Source organism: Daucus carota, chromosome 7, assembly GCF_001625215.2.
Source record: "Daucus carota subsp. sativus chromosome 7, DH1 v3.0, whole genome shotgun sequence".
Lineage (NCBI taxonomy): Eukaryota > Viridiplantae > Streptophyta > Magnoliopsida > Apiales > Apiaceae > Daucus > Daucus carota.
Genome location: NC_030387.2, coordinates 23,800,961 through 23,821,349, shown reverse-complemented (window position 1 = coordinate 23,821,349; position 20,389 = coordinate 23,800,961). Strand labels below are relative to the sequence as shown.

Here is a 20,389-nt window from a genome sequence, read left to right as displayed (position 1 = left end):
GTGAGATGATCAGTTCTGGGTTTGGCCAGAAATTGAGAAAGCACTTGAACAGAATAAGAAATGTCAGGTCTGGTGACAGTGAGGTAAATAAGACGTCCAACAAGTCGTCTGTACAGGAAGGTGTCCTTGTCAGATAAGTGAGAACTAGTGGTAGCAGTCAGGGTATGATTCTGTTCCATTGGGATTTTGGATGGCTTAGCAGCAGTAAGCCCCGTATCTGTTAAAATATCAAGAGTGTATTTTCTTTGATGTAGATAAATGCCAGAGAGAGATCTTGCTGCTTCAATTCCAAGAAAGTATTTAAGAGAACCCAGATCTTTAACCTTGAAAGCCTTAGCCATAATGCTAATTACCTCTTGAATCAAAGTTTTGCAAGTTCCTGTGATCAGAATGTCATCAACGTATACAAGTACAGCAACAAATTGAGCATCTTTCTGGTAAGTAAACAAGCTGTTGTCAGCATGACATTGTGTGAACCCAAACTTCATGAGTGTCACAAAAAATTTAGTGAACCAACATCGAGGTGCCTGGCGTAGACCATAGATAGATTTGATGAGTTTACAAACCCAATCTCCAATATCAGTAATTGCATTAACAGCAGGGATGGATGACAGTTGAGTGTAGCCAGGAGGGATTCTCATATACACATCTTCATGCAGATCACCATGAAGAAAAGCGTTTGTAACATCTAGTTGGGTTATTGACCACTGTTGAGAAGCAGCTACAGCAATAAACAATCTCACAGTTGTCATCTTGGCAACCGGTGCGAATGTCTCAAAGAAATCAAGGCCATACTTTTGAGTGAAACCTTTTGCAACGAGACGGGCTTTGTATCTGTCAATAGAGCCATCTGGAAGATATTTAATCTTGAAAACCCACTTACAATCAACAATATGTTTATCTGCAGGCTTGGGAACAAGCTCCCATGTATTATTGGATTCCAAAGCCTGTAATTCAACTTTCATAGCCTTGAGCCAGTTTGCATCTTGACTAGCTTGTTTAAAAGTATATGGAACAGGCAGTGCAGCAGTAGCACACAGAAAATTGATGTAGGAAGGAGAAAACTGACGATATGTCATATAATCCTATAAAGGATAAGTGCAAGTAGCTGACAACTGCTTTCCTGAAATGAGACCTGCAGATGGATGAGCAGAGATTGGTAATCCTGTATAGTCCTGGAACTTGGCAGGAAGCTTTTTGATGCGAGCAGGTCTAACAGGAATAATAGGTAATGCTGTGTCTGCAGTCTTAGTAGGTGAAGCAGTGGGAGAGACCTCTACTGGTGTCTCAGTGTGTCCAGACTGATCATTGTTTGGCACAGGAGGAATAGGAGTAGTAGGAGTTGACTCTGAAGAATACAACTCATGAAAAGGTGAACTGGTGAACATTGAATCAGCTACAGGCTTAGAGCTAGTAGATATAGTATGAAATGGAAATTGATGTTCTACAAACTTGATATCTCTTGTAATATAACATTTCTTTGTAGACAATTCCATAACCCTATAACCTTTCTTGTTGAAAGGATAACCTAAGAAGACACACCTTAATGTCTTAGGCTTAAATTTATCTGGAGGAGAATACAAATCTGAAATATAGCATAGACACCCAAATGCTTTCAGAGATGTGTAATCAGGAGGCTCATGAAATAAAACTTCATGTGGAGATTTGTAGTTAAGAACTGGAGTAGGTAACATATTTATGAGATGAGTTGCAGTTAAAATGCAGTCCCCCCAGAAAGAAATGGGTAAATTAGCTTGAAATCTCAGAGATCTAGCAACATTGAGTAAATGCTGGTGCTTCCTCTCAACAGTTCCGTTCTGTTGAGGAGTATGAGCACAAGAGAATTGCTGTAAAATACCAGCACTGGCACAAAAAATTTGAAGATCATTGTTGGCAAATTCTGATCCATTATCAGAACGGATTATTTTCACTGACTTATCAAATTGAGTGGAAACATATTGAACAAAATCTTTGATAAGTTGAGGTACTTGAGATTTAGAACAGCAGAGAAAAACCCAGGTGCATTTCGAAAAATCATCCACTATTGTCAAAAACTTAGTACAATTGCCATGAGTAGAGTATTTGTAAGGCCCCCATACATCACACTGAATTATCTCAAACACATGTGCACTTCTAGACTCTCTATGAGGGAAGGGTAATTTAACTTGTTTAGACAAGTGACACACATCACAATTGTGTAGGCTACTAGTAGATGGAATAGACAAGTGTTTGATATGAGAAAGTACAGTGACTGATGGATGCCCCAACCTCCAGTGCCACTGTTGAACATAAGTATCCAGATTGCAGTTAATATTGAATGCCTTTAACCAGACAGACTTCTGAGACTTGAGTGTAGTTGTATTCAGCTTGTAAAGTCCATCAACCAAATTACCAATCTCTCTCTCCATCATCAATACAGGGTCCTGCATTAAGCATTTAGTAGCAGAAAAACATACAGAAGCAGAGGTATGCTGAGTAAGTTGAGGAATAGAGAGCAGATTGCAATGAAATAGAGGCACAACAAGCACATTTTTCAGACTAATTTCAGGTGTTAGTCTTATAGTGCCAATATGTGTGACTGTTGACTTATCACCATTAGGCAAGTGTAGCTGTGAGTTCATAGACACTGGATTATCAACCAGGTCTAAATGAGGTGTAATGTGATGCGTAGCTCCGGAGTCAAGAATCCAAGTATCTCGTGATTCATCAATTACAACAGGTGAGGCAAATATGACTGAGTTAGTAGAGAGATAACCTGAAACAGTGTTAGTACTGTTCTGTAGCCACGGAGCATTAGCATAAGTTGTTGGACCAAGCTTTGATTGAAGCATTGAAATCAGCTGATGACATTGAGCCTCAGAGAGTGTATCAGATGTCGGCAAGGTTTGAGAGACAGAAGATGTTGCAATTGTTGTTGCAGGAGTCTGAGCAGTAACATTGGCAACAGCAGGTTTAGGATTGTTCCTGACTTTAGGCTTGGGTTGACCATACAACCTGTGCCAGTCAGGATATCCGTGCAGAGCAAAACATTTCTCTCTGGAATGACCTGAGAGATGACAGTAATCACAAGTAGTGTTGCTAGTATCACTGACTTTTCTATCATCACGCTTTCTTGTTGTTCTGAGATGAGTTAGCAAATCGAGCATTCATAGCTACACTTTCAGTGAAACTAGCTGTATGATTGTTGTTCCTTTGATTTTCATCCTGTAATAGCATGGCATAGGCTTGACTGATATCTGGTAACGGTTTCATTAACAATATGTGGCCTCTTGTGGCGGTGAATTGCTCATTCAGTCCCATGAGAAATTGACTAAGTGTGATTCGTGCCTCATATTTGTCCAAGGCACAATTAGTAGCTTGACAATTAGGAGTTTGACATCTAGGTATAGGATCTAAATTCGCCAATTCATCAAGCAGTCCACGGAATTTTGTGAAGTAAGTGTTAATAGACTGTGTACCTTGCGAGAGAGATGCAAGATCCTTTCTAAGATTGAACATTCGAGGTACATTGCTCTGAGAATATCGAGTGAAAAGATCGTCCCAAATCTGCTTCGCTGTGGACATATAAACAACACTCTGCTTGATATCTGGTGAAACAGAGTTCAGAATCCATGAAATCACAAGATCGTTGCCACGTTTCCACAACACAAATTGTGGCGAATTAGTTGCAGGTGCTGGAAGAGTTCCATCAATGAACCCTAGCTTAAGCTTTGTAGAGAGAGCGATCTGGATCGAACGACTCCAACAGTGAAAATTCTGATCAGTTAGCGTCTCTGTAACTAGAGATAGGCCAGGATGATCTGAAGAACTGAGAAAATACGGATGATTAATATCGATCGTTGTGTTAGGTGCCGCCATGGATGAAGATCCTAGAGATGAATTAAGAGCTGAAGCATATGAACGCATCTAGTACTGTAAATCTGCGGAAGAAGCGTGTGTTTCGCTCTGATACCATATCACAAAACACAGTTGAGCCATTAAAGCAATCAGAAAACTAAGCTCAAAGAAGAAGACATTATATTGATGCTATGTAAAAATAGAGCTTGAGAGTTTGAATACACCACCATCCTACTTATATAGTCATCAGTCTAATTCTAGAACTATCTACACGATTCTATATACAGTGATGTAGCTCGTGCTATTTGTAACAGAATGCCAGCTAAGATGTAACTGTCTTTGTCACCACTTGCTCTTGTTTTGTTCCTGTGTGCAGCTGCCCAGTTGAACTTGCTGTGTTGCTGCACTCTTGACCACTATCTGTAACAGTTCTCATCTGCACCTTCATCAATTTTTCGTATCAACTCCTCCAGCTCTTTGGGCATGACTCGTTGCATCGCGACAGAAACCTTCAAGATATCGTTCCTGTCTTCCCATGGTTCCAAACCATCTGGGATCGAAACCAGGTTTAGATTTTCTCCCAAGTCTTCATTTCTCGGCAAAGCGTTCATAACTCGAGTGTGAATGAAGTCTGCGTTTACTATGGTAACTTTAGGGCCATGCTGTGCAAGTCTCTGCATAAGTTCTATCATTGGAATTACATGACCTTGTCCTGGATATGGTACAGCTAGTACATGCGGGATTGTCATCGTATTTTTGCGGCTCCGTAACCTCTGCAGTATTCGGGGCTACTTATATTGACTAATTAAGTGCTCTTGCGTACGGCTTGTGGTTACATATGTTTGGAAATTATCTGTGGCTCTAGTCACAGACGTGTCAAACTGAAAATGGGTTCCGTGTCCTGCTTTCTAACACTTCAGTTTGGTGTGCTATATTTGGATGTAAAGGTTTGTATCGGAGTAATGTCATATATATATACTGCCTCGTCTTCGGTGGTTGTTTTGGTTGTTTAGTTTTACTGGTTGCACGTATTTTAAAACTCCCATAAAATATAATTTTATAATTTTTTTCAAATTTTTTTTTGAATAAAAGTTTAAACATCAACTTTTATTCAGAGGAAAAATTAAAAAAATATATTATGAAACTATACTTTAAATGAATGTGAAAAAACGTGTCAAAAAGTAACGTATAAAAAAATAAAAGGGACAGAGGGAGTATATATAGCCCTGGGCCTCGACATATGATTGCCGGGAGTCGGTAACTAACACAGATTCTCAGTTATTGGATAAAATTTCTCGCACACATAACAATTTAAAATCATTGTACGCTAAACATACATCATTTTTTATCACTAAAATATTTTTACGAAGTACAACGCTTAAAAAGCGGGGACACAGATTCACAGGGCTTGGTAAATAGTTCTAAAGTCTAAACTCATATCCCAAATAATCACTGCTTATTGTAGGTATTGTGGACGATAGATGAAACAGTTTACTCTGACACTTCCTGCATTCATTGGATAATAAACTCGGATTTAGAACTTCCTGCGATTTTCCTCGAACAAACATCGATAATTAGTCTTATCTGCTTCTTGAATAATACAACTTGCACCTTGCTATTCTCAAGCAATTGAAATAAATCAATAATATTGTACAAATATCTTGTTTTTCTTACCCAGCATCGTCCAAACAAAATCATTATACAACGAATGAAAATGTTTGTGTTGAGATCAAATGAAATTCGTACAATTTTTATAACCTGCAGCCTGCAGGTGTTTATCTAGAGTTATATTTCTACTCATTTGACTACTCCTTTTCTTGGAGTGTAAGAGTTTAAAATTTGAACCCTACGTGAACTTCTTTTCAAGTTAAATTTTGGAAGCATTACATAGTCTCGGGCTAATTTGCAGTATTTAAATCAAGTCAAATAAATTCGAACGTTTAAGTTGAATTTTTAAATTCTCGTAGTGACATTTATAGAAAACAGTTTACATAATTCATGTGCGTCTCTAGTAGAATAAAATTAAGACGAGCTGGTTCATTTGTTTACGTAATTTATTTCAATTTACTTGTCAGAAAAAACATAGAAAACGGTAATTTAAAAAAGACAAAAAATACTTAACCATACTACAAACTATCCCTGGTTTCTATACTTTTATGCAGATATGTCCTAATCAACCAATATCAATCTAATAAAAATATTTACTTAAAAACATTTGAGCAATGCACAGAGCCAGTAGAAAAGGAAGTCGCAAAACAAAAGAAGTTGAGACCCAAACCATCGAGCAGCGACAAGGGAATACGTTAACACATGCTACAACGTAATACCTTAGACCATGTTCATCAGTATTTAGTGGCCAATCTGCACTGACATGGTTGATTTGAGCTGACCAAGTCCATCATCCCCAACCGAGAACACAAAGCTATAATTTATGCAAGCGTGCATAAGATGGGGATGGGGCATTCAAATTTTAGGGTAAATAGAGATTCAATTATAAGAACTCATCCTACATAACTTCTTAACTTAACATCTCTCTGACAATTAAGTGAGCTCCTTGACTACTATTACTGGAAGTACATTGGTGGCTGGGTTGAGGCAATACTCGGGTATCCACCATCGTACATTGCCGGATTAGCGGCACCCATCCGCTGAACCTGTTGCTGCATCAGCGCTTGTGCACCACCTATTTTGGCCAAAGCAAGCTGCCTTTCATATGCAACAAGATCAGCTGCTGAAAATCCAGGAAGAACTGCCGCACTAGGAGGGGGTAGAGGAGTAGAGCTAGTCCCTGGGGGTGTTGGCTTACTACCCCATGAGCACTGCAACATAAGGTCACAATGAGCTTCTTGTTGTAATCAGAAAACATCAAAATAACAAGTACATCAGGGAACACTTGCAGAATACTGATATCAGGTACAAGAAAAGAGCACTAAATACAAGAGGAATGATCCAAATGGGAAAAAAAACACAGAACCTTATACCCTACTTCAAACAATAATGTTTATTTAAATTCATTACACACCATTGCAACATAATCACAAAGAATCAGCCTTCAGTAGACTACCTTTATTGGTTTGCCATAGAGAATCCTGGCATTACCCATCTGAATAGCACGAGCTGCTTCAGAATGGTTACTGTATCTCACAAAACCAAACCCTTTGTCTCGTTGAACACGAACATCTTCAATAACTCCGGCATTAAATGCATGGAAATGCCTGTGGAGATCAACTGAAGTAACCTGAAATGTGTTGCTTGTGAGAAACAGTTAGTGGTAAGTTCTAATATAGCATGAAACCAGCAAACCTAACAAAACATTCCCAAAACAAATTAGGCCACAAATTTTGATACTAACAAAATTTAAGAGAAATAAGTACTAGTGATCAACCTAATAGATTCTAGAATTACTGTTAATCATTAGTAAAATCCTACAACTAGACTCAAGATTTATACTTGCTCACCTCGGGACCAAGATTGCCAACATATACAGTCGTATACTGAGGATTATTCTCTGGAGCATCATCGTTAATCTTCTCTTGACCATCTTCTGCACAAAAACAAAAGATGCTCTAATCAAATCCGATACACGATAATCATTACTGAGTTGAATACTAAACTTATAGAACAAAGAGTAGAACAGCTCATTTATAGGCATGGTGGAGAGACAATATAAAAGACAAATGTAGATTAATGAGTCGGATGGAAATGAGAGGATTGCAAAGGTTCTCTACACGGGTGACACAAATAGAAATCCGGAAAATGCAAGAATGAAGAAAAAACCATTAAATAAAGTATAAGAAGTTACTTATCTTTTTGTGCTCAACTTTTACATGAGCCATGTCCAAAACCTACATCATCCCTCGCAGGATTTTACCAAGATCTATATTTGTTCCTTGAAAGTGAACTGTGACGGATGCTTGAATTCTTTCCAAATATAAATCTCATATATGGAACCATTAAATTTTGTTTAATATTATCACCCGATTCATCATCAATTCCAAGAAAAAAAATGGCTAGAAAATACATACCTGTATTAATAGATGTAAGTGGTGTTTCGGATTGGGGACTGTGGAGGGAAGAGATAAAAAGAGTTCAACCCAATTCTTTCCTTCTTTGAATGCAAAGGTAAAGTGAGAATTGGCTGAACCCTTCCCTTGTTTGAATGGGAGGTTGATGAAAGGTTCAGTTGGTCAGTATATATAATAATTATATAATTACTTAATAATCTAATTATATAAATATTATAATGCAATGACATTATGTTATGATTACAGAATGATATAGGTTGTATCATCATAAAGTACATAGTTTTTAATCAAAACAAATTATACAAAAACATTGCAGTAGCGAGTAATTATTTAGAACAATTTATACGATACTACATCATAAAATAACTAATATGATTAAATTATTTTTTGTTCTCTTCTTAAACAAGTATCTGATTTAGTACATGATATAAATTTCAGAAAATAAAAAATAACAAAAATATAGGAATACATTAAAAAAAGTACAGAGTACAGTATACTGTAACGCATGTGTATAAATTCTTGATTCTGCTGAAATGTACATAAAGGTCTGTATATAAATTAATAATTAATTATTGATACAGATCTTTTTTCAGTTTGTTTCATTCACAAGTCAACTCTGCTTCATAGGTTAATATGCGGGTACGTAATTGAACGTGTAGTTGTATACATCATTAGTTTCCAGTAGGCCACAATGATGACAATGGCATAGTCATGATAATTTTATGAGTGAATAGACTGACTTTTAAGCAAGTCCAAACCCTTTTTACCCTTCTGGACACCCCACAACGGGGTGTAGGAAATATTGAGTATGTACTAATTAAATCCTTGTCTAACCCCTCCATATCTGACCCTTCCCCTTACAACTTTACCAAACAACACTTCCCTCCCCAGCCCAACTATTTTTTTTCCCAAAACCAATATCCCAGAACACCCTGGTAAAATGCATGCTATGAGCAGTGAAGCACCAAATGACTATTTTGCAAAAAAGTATGATCAGACATCTCAAGTTTTCAGTTTTTATTCAGTAACATGTCTGCTATAAAAATGGGTTTAGTGCTTCTTTTCCTCAGGACCTCAGCCCCATTAAACCACTTTCCTATTCTCCTCCAAGTCGCCGCAATACATAATCAGGCCAAGCTGAGAAAATATTTAGTTGTAAACCAAAAGAATACATTAAAAAATTTCAAATCGCATGTGCAAGGCTTAGCCTAGTGGAAATCCCTCGTCCTTACAAAGGTCGAAGGATGGAACCTCAGTGAAGGCAAATTTGTAGGTGAGTATTTGAATTTCTTTTGGTTACAACTTACAACTAGTTTGCATGTATTTTTAGAGTTATAAAGCCCTTCAATATTTCACTTCAGTAGAAACCAATTCTAATTGGTACAGGAGCTACACATAAAGCCAGGACAAAGGTAGACATAATAAAAACAGATTATACTGTACTTCCATAATTATTGTAATTAGTTTTACTGTAGTATCTGAAATTTTGAAGCACTGGAGCTTACCGTGATGTTCAAAACACTAATTTTTAACTAAAATAAACAGCTATGTAAGCCACACCAATATAGCAGGAATAATAAAAACAGAAAATATACTTCCATAAATTTTGTGATTAGTTTTACTTCAGTAGTATCTGAAATTTCAAGGCACTGGAGCTCACCTGATGTTCCACTTGTTAATTCAACAACACTCTTGACATCTGAGTTCTGTTTGTCATCAGCTCCTGCACCCTTTGCTGCCCAGTTGCACCGAATTTGCCTGCTTCCAAGCCACTTCCCTACCATATTAAACATTGTGTGACCATTAAATGAAATTCAGTTAACTTATTACAATATCTAATATATGTTCCTTTTCCATTCTTGAAGAGTATTATTGTAGAAGGGAGATATTAGTAAATGAAAAAACAAAATTAGAATTACTTAAAGCTACACAAATATGTTCCTCACCATTCAATTCATTGATTGCATTTTGAGCATCCTGAACACATGAAAATATCGATCAATCAATTATATTAGGATGTAGCTAATATAGAGCGGGACAAAGTGGGGTTGAGAGGAAAAGTACAACATTCTATATCCAAGAGGTAATAAGAAAGTGAAAAATGAACATGAAGACTTCATACCTGTTGATTCTGGAAAGAAACAAATCCAAATCCTCTTGAACGCCCAGTTTTCTGATCCCACATAACTCTAGCATCTCTGCAAACATATTCTCAAGAAAAATCAAGACAATATCATATTTCCATTTACTTCATTCATATACCAAACATTTAAATTCTGAAAGGAAAATATTTATCTATAGCAAGTGAATGTGCAAACTTACGAGCAACTACTATATACAGAGAAACAAGCGAAAAGAGTGGCATCTGTAATTTCAGGGCTAAGATCACCAACAAAAATGTTAAAGTGGCCTGCAAAAAAAAAAAGGGGGATAACTTATAATCGTTTAAATGCTCCAAGTTTGTAGAAGTGATTAACAGGAGGGGAAGAGAAAAAAGACCTGATGTGTCTGCCCTCTGAGTACTGGCATATGCCCAATTAACTTTGATAGGTTGCCCAAACCTGAAAATTAAGGTTCAGCAAGCCAATAGAACATAATCAAGATGTTTGCAACTTACGTGATTTCTACTCACAAGTGCCTGCCGTTAAGAGAAACAATAGCAAGGGCAGCTGATCTCCGATCAAAGTAGTCCACAAAGCCATACGATGACTGCAAGCAAAGAAAAAATGACAATTAATGTGTACTGTAGGTTTAATCATGAAACATCCACATCTAATCTAATACAATAATTTGTGCAAAAGTGTAAATATAAATAGTGCCAAGTTCCGCTTCGGAACCACCATAAAATTAAAACCTTAAAACTATATTACATATTATGCTGCAGAACATAATACTTTTCTATAGTATTTTGTTTATTGTTAGCTATTTTCTTTGCATAATTATTTATTTTAACACATTACAAGACTAAAATACAAGCTGTACCTTGTGGATAACGATTTATTCTTTTACAAAGATTATGTAATTTTGGATAAAAGTTTATTTTGTTGCATAGGTACAAAATTCTCTATAAGTCGCGAATAATACAGTGTGCTGCACCCGAATCAATTATTTGTGTACTGCAGCAAAATGGATAAATATAAATATATTTCAGTCGTTAAATAAACAAAATCTCTAACACATACTGGTTCTAGGTTCTAAATTAATATAAGGTTCTAATATATATTATGATTACAAACACGGGACACTGGATTCACACTTGATGTGCAACAATGGTGAAAGAATTTAAAACAACTTATCTGCAAATAAATAGGAATTAACTAATTCCTTATCAACACTCCTCAATGTGAATTCACAGATGTTGAAACAATGGAACTTGGAATACCGAGATAAATAATTAACTGCAAGGTATAAGTATTAATGTATACAACATTACCAATAGCCAAGGACGGGCCAATGAAGCAACTTGATCATTATTATAGTGAACTATCAGTTTAAACTTTAGTTTGATAATTACGATAGCAGCAAGACTAATCTACTCAATGGGCGGGGGAGAGTTCACCTTCTCCTTTCGTATGAGCTTGCAGCTTTCAAGGGGACCAGTGCTGGAGAAAACCTCTTGCAGAAGAGGTTCTGTAACTTGAGAGTGGATGTTCCCAACATAACTGCATCATCTCACATTTATTAGAAGTATAATAATTAACATTACTTGCAAACCCAAAGTAATATACTACATTGACACAATAGCTCATTAAAAATGCCACATAACTAAACCAACTGTGCAGTATCAAGAAAAGTGCTACATAATCAACTGTGCAGTGGGCACACATGGACTTCTGTACTACTTTTACATTCGATATAAAACCTTCCACAGAGTTGTAGAACAGACAACATAAAGCACTGATACAAATTAAGATTAAATAAACAGACATAAAATGTGCTTACCATCTTAATTAGCTTGACATTGTTAAAAAATTTATTTAAAGACTCAAAGAGACTTGGCAAAAGCTCATTATTCAAAGAGTGGCCTAGAAAATAAACTGTAAAAGTGTCTCGGCTAAAATATCCAAAGAAAAAAGAACAAACAAGACAAAAGAAAGATGTCTTTAAAAAAATGAGAGAGTAAAGAAAAAAATGAAAAACACTCACACACTGCGGCATGTACTTGGATCAAACCCAGGAGGCAAGTTACCACTCAAGATAGGCTCTATCTGCAAATTGAAAGATGGGGGAAAGAGTAAAATATATCCTAAATATGGGCCGGTTATGGAAGTATCAACAAGAGCATTAAGAGTATCGATTTTAAATCCAAGAGCCACATGCCACAACCAAAAAACCAACAAATAAAGAGCAATGCACAGAGAGCACTTAATATTAAGTTCCTCCCAAACCATGACAGAACAAGCACTCGATATTAAAACCAACAAATAAACATAAGATAAAAGAACTACGAGTCTACCAGGCTCCTACTTAAGTAGAAGTACGAATGACAAATATAAGTGTCCCAACAATAAGTGATAACGATTACTTGTTTTTATTTCAAAATAAACACAAAACAAAAACCTAGAACATAGCTAACAGTAAATGAACCGCCAATCAAACTGAAAAAACACAAAAACTTAAAGTCTGTATGCTAAGTGATAAATGGTTTCTTTTCAGTTATGCCAGGTAGAGAAAGTGTTCCAAAAATCAGCCTAGGCAGTGTCTAAGCGGAAAGGCCTAGATTCATAAAAATCAGGCAACTAGGCATTTCTTGCAAAAATCAGGATCAGACAGAAAAATTGGAATCAGATAGGGAAGAAATGAAAGAGAGCAGATTCAGGGGTCAACTATGGTTTTAAACAAAAATTACTCTAGTGTCCAATTAATCCATGCCTAGCCAATTGACGCCATAAAATAGCTTCACAACTTAAGACTGCCAAGCATTCTACAACACTGGTATAGACTAGAAAATATGAGCATTGGAGGAAGCCAAGGATGAATTAGGCGAGACTGTAAAATTTGAATAGGCGTGAATTTCCTATGATCATATATCTCAAGTAAACAAGTACAATTAATAAATATAAAAATGCATTACTGTCATGCAAAAATGTTCATCAATGTGTCTCTCGCCTTTTTATTAGATGCTCAGTCTCTTGTCTTTCTATAATATGTTTTTTTAGGAATCTCTGCGGGGAGCTCAAGTAGAGATAAGAGCATCTGTGATACCATCCTAGTGTATTTCCTAAAAATATGATAAAAATTGCAACTTATAGTAATTAGGACATTATGTTTAATGACAACTCCAACAACACTCCTTACTTGTGTTCCCTATTATTATTATAATATCAAATTCAACATATATACGGAGGGAAATAATGTTACAAAGGTGGGAAAGAGGGTGAAAAAGGAGGGAAACAAATATTTTATTCTCGAAGAATAAGAGGAATGGTTACACATTCCTTAAAGCAACTCCAAAAGATGCTCTATCCATCATCTTAGCTAAGCTTTAAGGAGTTTGATGCAAGCTTTAATAATCTCCTATATGCTCCCTTTAGAATTTAAGATCTCTAAAACTCTCCTCAACTATAAGGAGCATATAATGCCTACTCAATTAATTTGATACTATTATATGTTGGTTTGCCACTAAAAAGTCCCATAATTAATACAATGCAGTGAAGTACATATAACCTTTACGAACAGAAAATAAACATAAAACACATAGAGATGTATTTTGGGGAAGACTGTTGGAGTCAATACATGTATTAATATCTTAAATGACTTTATTATAATTTTTTTGAGGAGTTTGTTAAGCAACTCTTGGAGTTGCTCTTAAAAGTAAGGAGGGATTCTAACTTTTGAGGGAAAAGGCTAGGATAATGTAGGAGTGACATTTTGCACCATGTTTCTTCAAATCAGACATTATATAGCTAATCTCTTCAAGATTCTCTAAGGTCGGCATCCCAGCAGAATACGTAGATATGTTTGGTTTAGTTGAAATATAAGTTAATAAATGTATATTGAATATCAATCAATTTCTCTCCTTGGCATGCTATCCAATGGAACACAGCATTAGCTTTTGAAAAAATACAAAGTTAACGCACATAGGCGTTGTTTCAAAGAAAACCATGCAGCCAACACTGTCACAGGCAAGCTAAAAATCAGCTAAACTGAGGTGCACATTGACCTTTCTAAAGTAAAAATTGTGCATATATGTATAGATATAGGGATAAATTATATTAATTTCCTTAAACACACTACTCATCCAATCAATAGACTAACAAGAACTGCAGGACCCAAACCCAAAATTTAATCTTCACACAGAAATCAAACCTAGAATATCAAAAATAGATATTCTTGTCCCAAAATTATCATTTCACATAGAAATCAAAGAAAAAGGAAAAAGCTCAAATCTTTAGAAAGAAAGGAGGAAAAAATCACCTGGGGAGGGGCCAAAAGGCCAGGATGATAAAGAGATTGTTGCATCAATGCTTGCTGTTGCTTCAACCTCTGCTGATACTGCATCTTCTACTGATTAATTGTGTGTATAGAATATAGATACAGATTTTTTTTCAAAAAAAAATTCTAGGGTTTTGTTTGGAAGAAGAAGAAAATTAAGAGGGAAACCAAGAGAGAGAAAAAAAGGTACTGGCGAAAATGTGAGAGAGACGATTTATGTTATAAAGGCCGTCAATTTTTCACTTGTAAATTGTCTATGTACGGGTTGAATGTAAAGCTTTCATTTCAACCGTTGATTTTTGATATCAAGTGGACTGTTTGTTAGGCTGATACGGAGTATTCGGTGTCTCGGCTCATATCCGGCTCAGAAATATGATATATGTCTCATATCCATTTTGAAAACGATCTAAATTTGGCGGAAAAATTAAGCCCGTATAATATATGATTCCGGATACGAGCACACATATACCCGCTCAGATTCGGTCTCATATAATTTTTCACAATATGATCCTCCTCGAATAACCGAATATGATCCACGGTTCATATTCGATTCAAACTCATATATATATATATAGGGGCTTACTCCACTAGAAACTAAATTAGCCTAGAAACTAGAAACTAGTATCTGACCAATTTTTTATCACTATTTTTAACTGCAAATGTCACTCGTTTGTACACCACAAATCACTATTTCCTATACAAGAAATCTCAGAAATATAGATATATAAATATACATATATACAACATATATCATCATCATCTTCACTCATACCACATTGATAAACCTTCGGGCATCATTATCAACCCATTCAACTACTACCGCGGTCACCTATACCCACGATTGACCTACCACCACTTGTCACCATTACTTGCCATTACTAGTGATTATTTACCACCAGCACACACCTCATCTCATCATTTTTTTACCATCATAGACCTCCTACAACTATAATTGATCATCAATGATCGATAACCAATAGCAAACATAAGTAAATTTTTTCAATTATCAATAATGAAAATTGCTAATTTAACTGCATAAAATAATGATAACTAGCGTATAAACGAGTGATGTTAGTAGTTATAAACAGTGATCATGGGAGTGGTTTCTAGTTTCTAGAATAACATTAGTTTCTATTTGATCACTTGCCTCTATATATATATATATATATATATATATATTATATTTTAACACCATCATATTTGCAAATAAATAGTCATCATTTTATAAAATTGTAATATCTTATTTAAGTTTATATCTTCATTAAAAATTATTTATTTAATGTGATCATGCTTATTATCTTCGTATACATTTAATAAATGGTGAGGTTCTAGAGAAAACCTTGTTATCAAGAAAATCGAGAAAACTCCTTAGATGCCGTTGATTTTTTAGATAATATCTCCACATTACCTATTTTAATTTCAATCAGAGTATATCCAAAAATCAGACTACTAAGGGCATTTTCGTATAACACCATATTGTTAATATTTTTAAATCTTTTTATTTATGGAATTTCAAACCTCCCAAGCTGTCAATCATCCATTCGTAATTCAATAGAAAAACACAGTACTTCAATGCATAATGAAGATCATATACTGAATTATATGTATATTTCACGATTCTAAAAAATTGCTGATAATGTTCAAATTAGGTATTCAATACATTACGTTACATTCTTTTACGTGTTCTTGCGATGCACGTGGTTTTCATGGGTGAGAAAGGGATCAGGCAAGGAGATTCATTATCTCCTTGATTATTTACTTTGGTGATGCAGATGTTTTCGTTGACGCTGAAACGGAGAATAGCTAAATAAGGGAATTTTAAATGATCTAAACAGGGTATAACTCATTTAACCTTTGTTTAGTGCTTGCGATCCTTATTCTATTCAGATCTTGAAAGATTCTCTGGATGAGTTTGGGCGGTGTTCTGGGTTGTGGCCAAATAAGGCAAAAAGTAATATATTTTCAACATTTTTCTCGTGAGAATATGTTATTAATTCGAAATATTCAGGAGTTTATTGTCGGTTCCCTCCTGTGTTTAATTTGGGTGTTCCTCTTATATTCAACCAGGCTGTGGGTGAATGATTGTAGGCCTTTGATTCAAAAAGTGCGAGATAAAATTGATTCTTGTGAGAATAAGGGGTTGAATTACGCTGGGAGAGTTCAACTTGCGACATCTGTTTAAATGTCGTTGTAGGTTTATTAGGGTTTTATTTTCATTCTGCTTATTTCAGTTACTAAACGAATTGAGAAACTCATCCGAGGTTTTATTTGGGAAGGGGTGGATGCGTCGAAAGGGAAGTGGCATGGAAAGATGTGTGTGCCTAAGAAAGAGGGAGGTCTGGGGCTGAAATCTCTCCGTTGTTGGAACAAGGCCCTCATTACTTATCATATCTGGAACATTGTCTCTCTTAAATGTTCGTTGTGGGTAAAGTGGGTTCATGGCTACTGTATTAGAGGATGAAGTTTCTGGAATTTTAAAGAAGCACGGGACTCATGGAGCTAGAAAAATATATTGGCATTGCGTGAAGAGGTTAGGCCGTTTATTCGTCAAGAATTGGGCAATGGGAGGCATATTGGTTTTTGTTTGATACCTGGGCCTTGGAGAAACCATTTTCTTCATTTTGTAGTCATCGTGATATTGTGGCAATGAGGTTGAATATTTATGATAGGCCAGCTGATTTTGTCGTTGATGGTTGTTGGAACTGGCCTGCTGATATTCTGGAGAGAATACCTCAATTGTGAGGCGTTCGGCCTCGATTATTAGATACCCTTGATAGAGTGGTTTAAAAATCAAAGAAGGATATGAAAAAAATTCTTTGTTATCAAGTGCAGAGGGTCCTGGGAGTAGAATTGTTTGGTGGAATTTGATTTGATTTCCGAAAAGCATTCCAAAGCACTACTTCACACTCTGGGTGGCTGTTAAGGGAAGACTCCTAATTCAAGATCGATTAAAGAGTTGACATTCTCATAATCTGGATGCAGGTGCGTTTTGTGAAGGTCCCCGGATTCAGTATCACATTTATTTTCTAATTGTGATTTTAGTAGGTGTATTTTGGTAGAATTCCAGCATAGAGGCTATTGTTCTGATTACAGGGGTGACTGGGATGTCTTTATCAGGCTGTTAGTTGTTAATGGAGGCCTCCGTTATTGCATAACCTCATCAATAAGTTGGCCTTGGCAGCTATCAGCGTATTTTCTTCAGTTTTTCAGGTTTGAAAGTTCCTGCAGGTGTTTTTATTTTCAGCACAGTAACTGGTGCATGGATTGGGGGTGGTTTTTATTCTTCTGGAAGTCTTATTACTGTGATCAGAAGAGCTCTGTATTGATGCATAGATGGGCTTGTATAATTTAATTGCATGGCGAGATTTATTTATTTGTGGTAGGCTCTTAAGATCGATGGTTGCTGCAATTTTTCATATTTTGTTTGTTGTGATTCTGGGGAGGTTTTTGCACGTGTAGTGTCGAGTTTGTGTTGGGCTGATCAATGGTGTGGTGCTGTATCAGGTGGTTGCTTGAGTTGTTTAGATTTCAAGAATCTGGTGCTTTTTTGCTGGAGGATTCTCTGCTGAAATGTGTAATTTTGCCGCTGCAAGTAGTTTAGTTGGAGCCAAGAAATTCCTACTTGTAAAAGGATTTTTGCTTTGCTTCTTTGAAAAGTTTTTGCTAAGTATCAATTTACATAATAAAACTTTCAGCAAAATACATAATAAAACTTTTGGCAGAATACATAATAAAACTAACTATCAGAATACGTAATAAAACTTTTAGCAGAATCTTAATTTATTTAACAAATAATTCAATCATAAAAATAATAATAAAATTAAATTTAATCACAAAACTAATAAAATTAACTAAATTTATACTAAGTAATAGGTGAAACACTTAATAGAATCTTAATATTATTATTGTGAACCTTAGAGAAATATCAATATTACATTATACTGTGTGAAATTATGTTATTTTAAAAGTTGTTAATAAGACTTTAAGAGTTGTATTCATAATTAAATATATGTCTTGTCGAAAAAATTATAATACATTTTTTTTATTAAGTAGTAAAAATTAATTAAAACATTATATGGAAAGCATTTAATACCATAAATGCTTAATATTTAATTTAGTAATTTGATATTAAAACACTTAATCGAATCTTACTATTTAAATAAATAATATATTAAATTTTAATAATTTTTTAAAGTATCTTATAATTAATAAGACCATACAATATTCTTTTAGAATATATATACGAGATTCTCTAATATATTTTATTATTTTTAATAATAAAAATTCGTGACATGCAAGATTCTTTTAAATTTTCGAGATTTTTCTTGTATAAATTATTTACCTTATGATATTTTTTTGACTCTTTTAATATTTTTAATAATTATTATTTTGAAGAATCTCAAACCAATTAATATTAAAAAAATCCTAATTCAAATATTATAATAATATCTAAAGGAACACTTTAAGAAACCTCATACGTCATAAAATCATAAATAAAAATAGATGCTAAAAAATTAAATATTTTCTCCTTATCCCTTACAAAGAAAAAAAAATCTTTTCTATCTATCAAGTTGAATCTTTTGAAATTTGAAATTAACAAATTTAATATACACTGTGTTAGGTCCCGATAGAGTGTAAATTAAGCTAGAAAGGGGAGGTTGAATAGCTTAATCACCAATTTAAAAATTGAATTGTTGTAATAAAATTTATCCCCCTTTTTGAATAGCTTTTATCGAGAGTATATGCAGTTTATGTGTGCGGAAGCAATGTAAGAGTATTATGACACACGAGATTTTATCCTGGTTCGCGGTGGCTAACTCAACACTTGGAGTCCACTCACCCCTACTCCAGTCCCCGAGCTCCTCCCCGGACTCGAGATTTTCTCTACTATAAAGAAACTCCTTTACAGTAGGCGGAGAAGCCTTTACAAATATATATCTTGGAGCGTAACTTCCCGTTACCTCCTCACTATAAATGTAAACTTACAAGACTCGTCTTGGAGCGTAACTCCCCATCACCTCCTCAAAGTCGTTGTACTCCAGGTGTAGTCTTTGAACTTCTAAACTTTTGCGGGTCTTGGATCTTAGGTCTTAGGTCTTGGGTCTTTCCTCTTCCTCACAGTGCAAAGACGACTAACTCTCCGTTAGCCAGTGTTCTAAAAAGCGCATTAAGCGGCCGTCTAAGCGGGCGCTTAAGCGGAATCGGAGGGTAAAACGCTTCGATTTTACATTAAGCGGGAGATTAAGCGTTTTTTAACATTAAGCGGCCTGTTAAGCGGATTAAGCGGACATTAAGCGGATTAAGCGGTCAGAATGATTTTGACTTGCTAATTTTTTATATTTAAATACAAATATTTTTTTATAAATATTATGAAGATTATAATAAAATATTAAAAATATTTTTTTTATCAAAAACATTTTATGTTTAAATTCTTATTACTTAATTATTTTATAATTTTAATTATATATTTAATATTATTATATATAAAATTTTAAATATATATTATTAATCCGCTTAATCACCCGCTTAAAATTCCGCTTAAGCGTCCGCTTATCCGCTTAAGCGCTAGAAGGTCACCTCACCGCTTAGGACCGATTTGCGCTTTTTACAACACTGCCGTTAGCTCGTCTAGGACTTGGGTCTTAGAACGAAGATCACCTCACTTCATTTCACCTCACTGCAAAACTTAGAAAACAATATCTACGACAAATAATCCTTGTTTATAAAAAGGTTTTTGGACTAGACACAACTAGGCCGATAGTGGGTATATATATATGTTGAAGATATATATATTTAAAGTATACTTTCCGAATGATTTAGAAAGATTTAGGTATACTTGATGTTTTACTCCAATACTAAAGATGAGTATATAGTTGGAGTAATAACAGTCTTATAAGCTTTAGTCTCGCTTAAGACTTGTATAATACTTGTCTTTTTGACTAAGTATATATTACTTCGAATATACGTCTATTTCCGAAGTGCAGATTTAAGAGAGTATTTAGCTCTTTGGCTATGGACTCTTCTTAATACAACTCTTCTCTTGATATAGTCTTTTTAGACTAGATATAATCGATTCAGTGCGGAGAGAGAGG

At 35.1% G+C, this 20,389-nt stretch overlaps 1 protein-coding gene across 2 annotated transcripts; it reads right to left on the bottom strand.

Moving 5' to 3' along the window:
* Nucleotides 1-6,020: 6,020 nt before the first annotated feature.
* Nucleotides 6,021-14,520, bottom strand: LOC108193149 (oligouridylate-binding protein 1). Of its 2 annotated transcripts, none has more exons than XM_017359677.2 (12): nucleotides 14,280-14,520; nucleotides 12,009-12,070; nucleotides 11,422-11,524; nucleotides 10,495-10,571; nucleotides 10,362-10,423; nucleotides 10,185-10,272; nucleotides 9,985-10,060; nucleotides 9,809-9,839; nucleotides 9,523-9,639; nucleotides 7,296-7,381; nucleotides 6,902-7,075; nucleotides 6,021-6,656 (listed from the first exon to the last, which is right to left on the bottom strand). In XM_017359677.2, the coding sequence occupies exons 1-12, from the start codon at nucleotides 14,361-14,363 to the stop codon at nucleotides 6,402-6,404; spliced, it is 1,215 nt and encodes a 404-aa protein (XP_017215166.1). In that variant the 5' UTR covers nucleotides 14,364-14,520; the 3' UTR covers nucleotides 6,021-6,401. The 2 variants fall into 2 exon arrangements, with proteins under 2 accessions (XP_017215166.1, XP_017215167.1); XM_017359678.2 differs by having other exon boundaries at nucleotides 7,296-7,378; nucleotides 14,280-14,503.
* Between the last annotated feature and the right edge of the window lie 5,869 nt (nucleotides 14,521-20,389).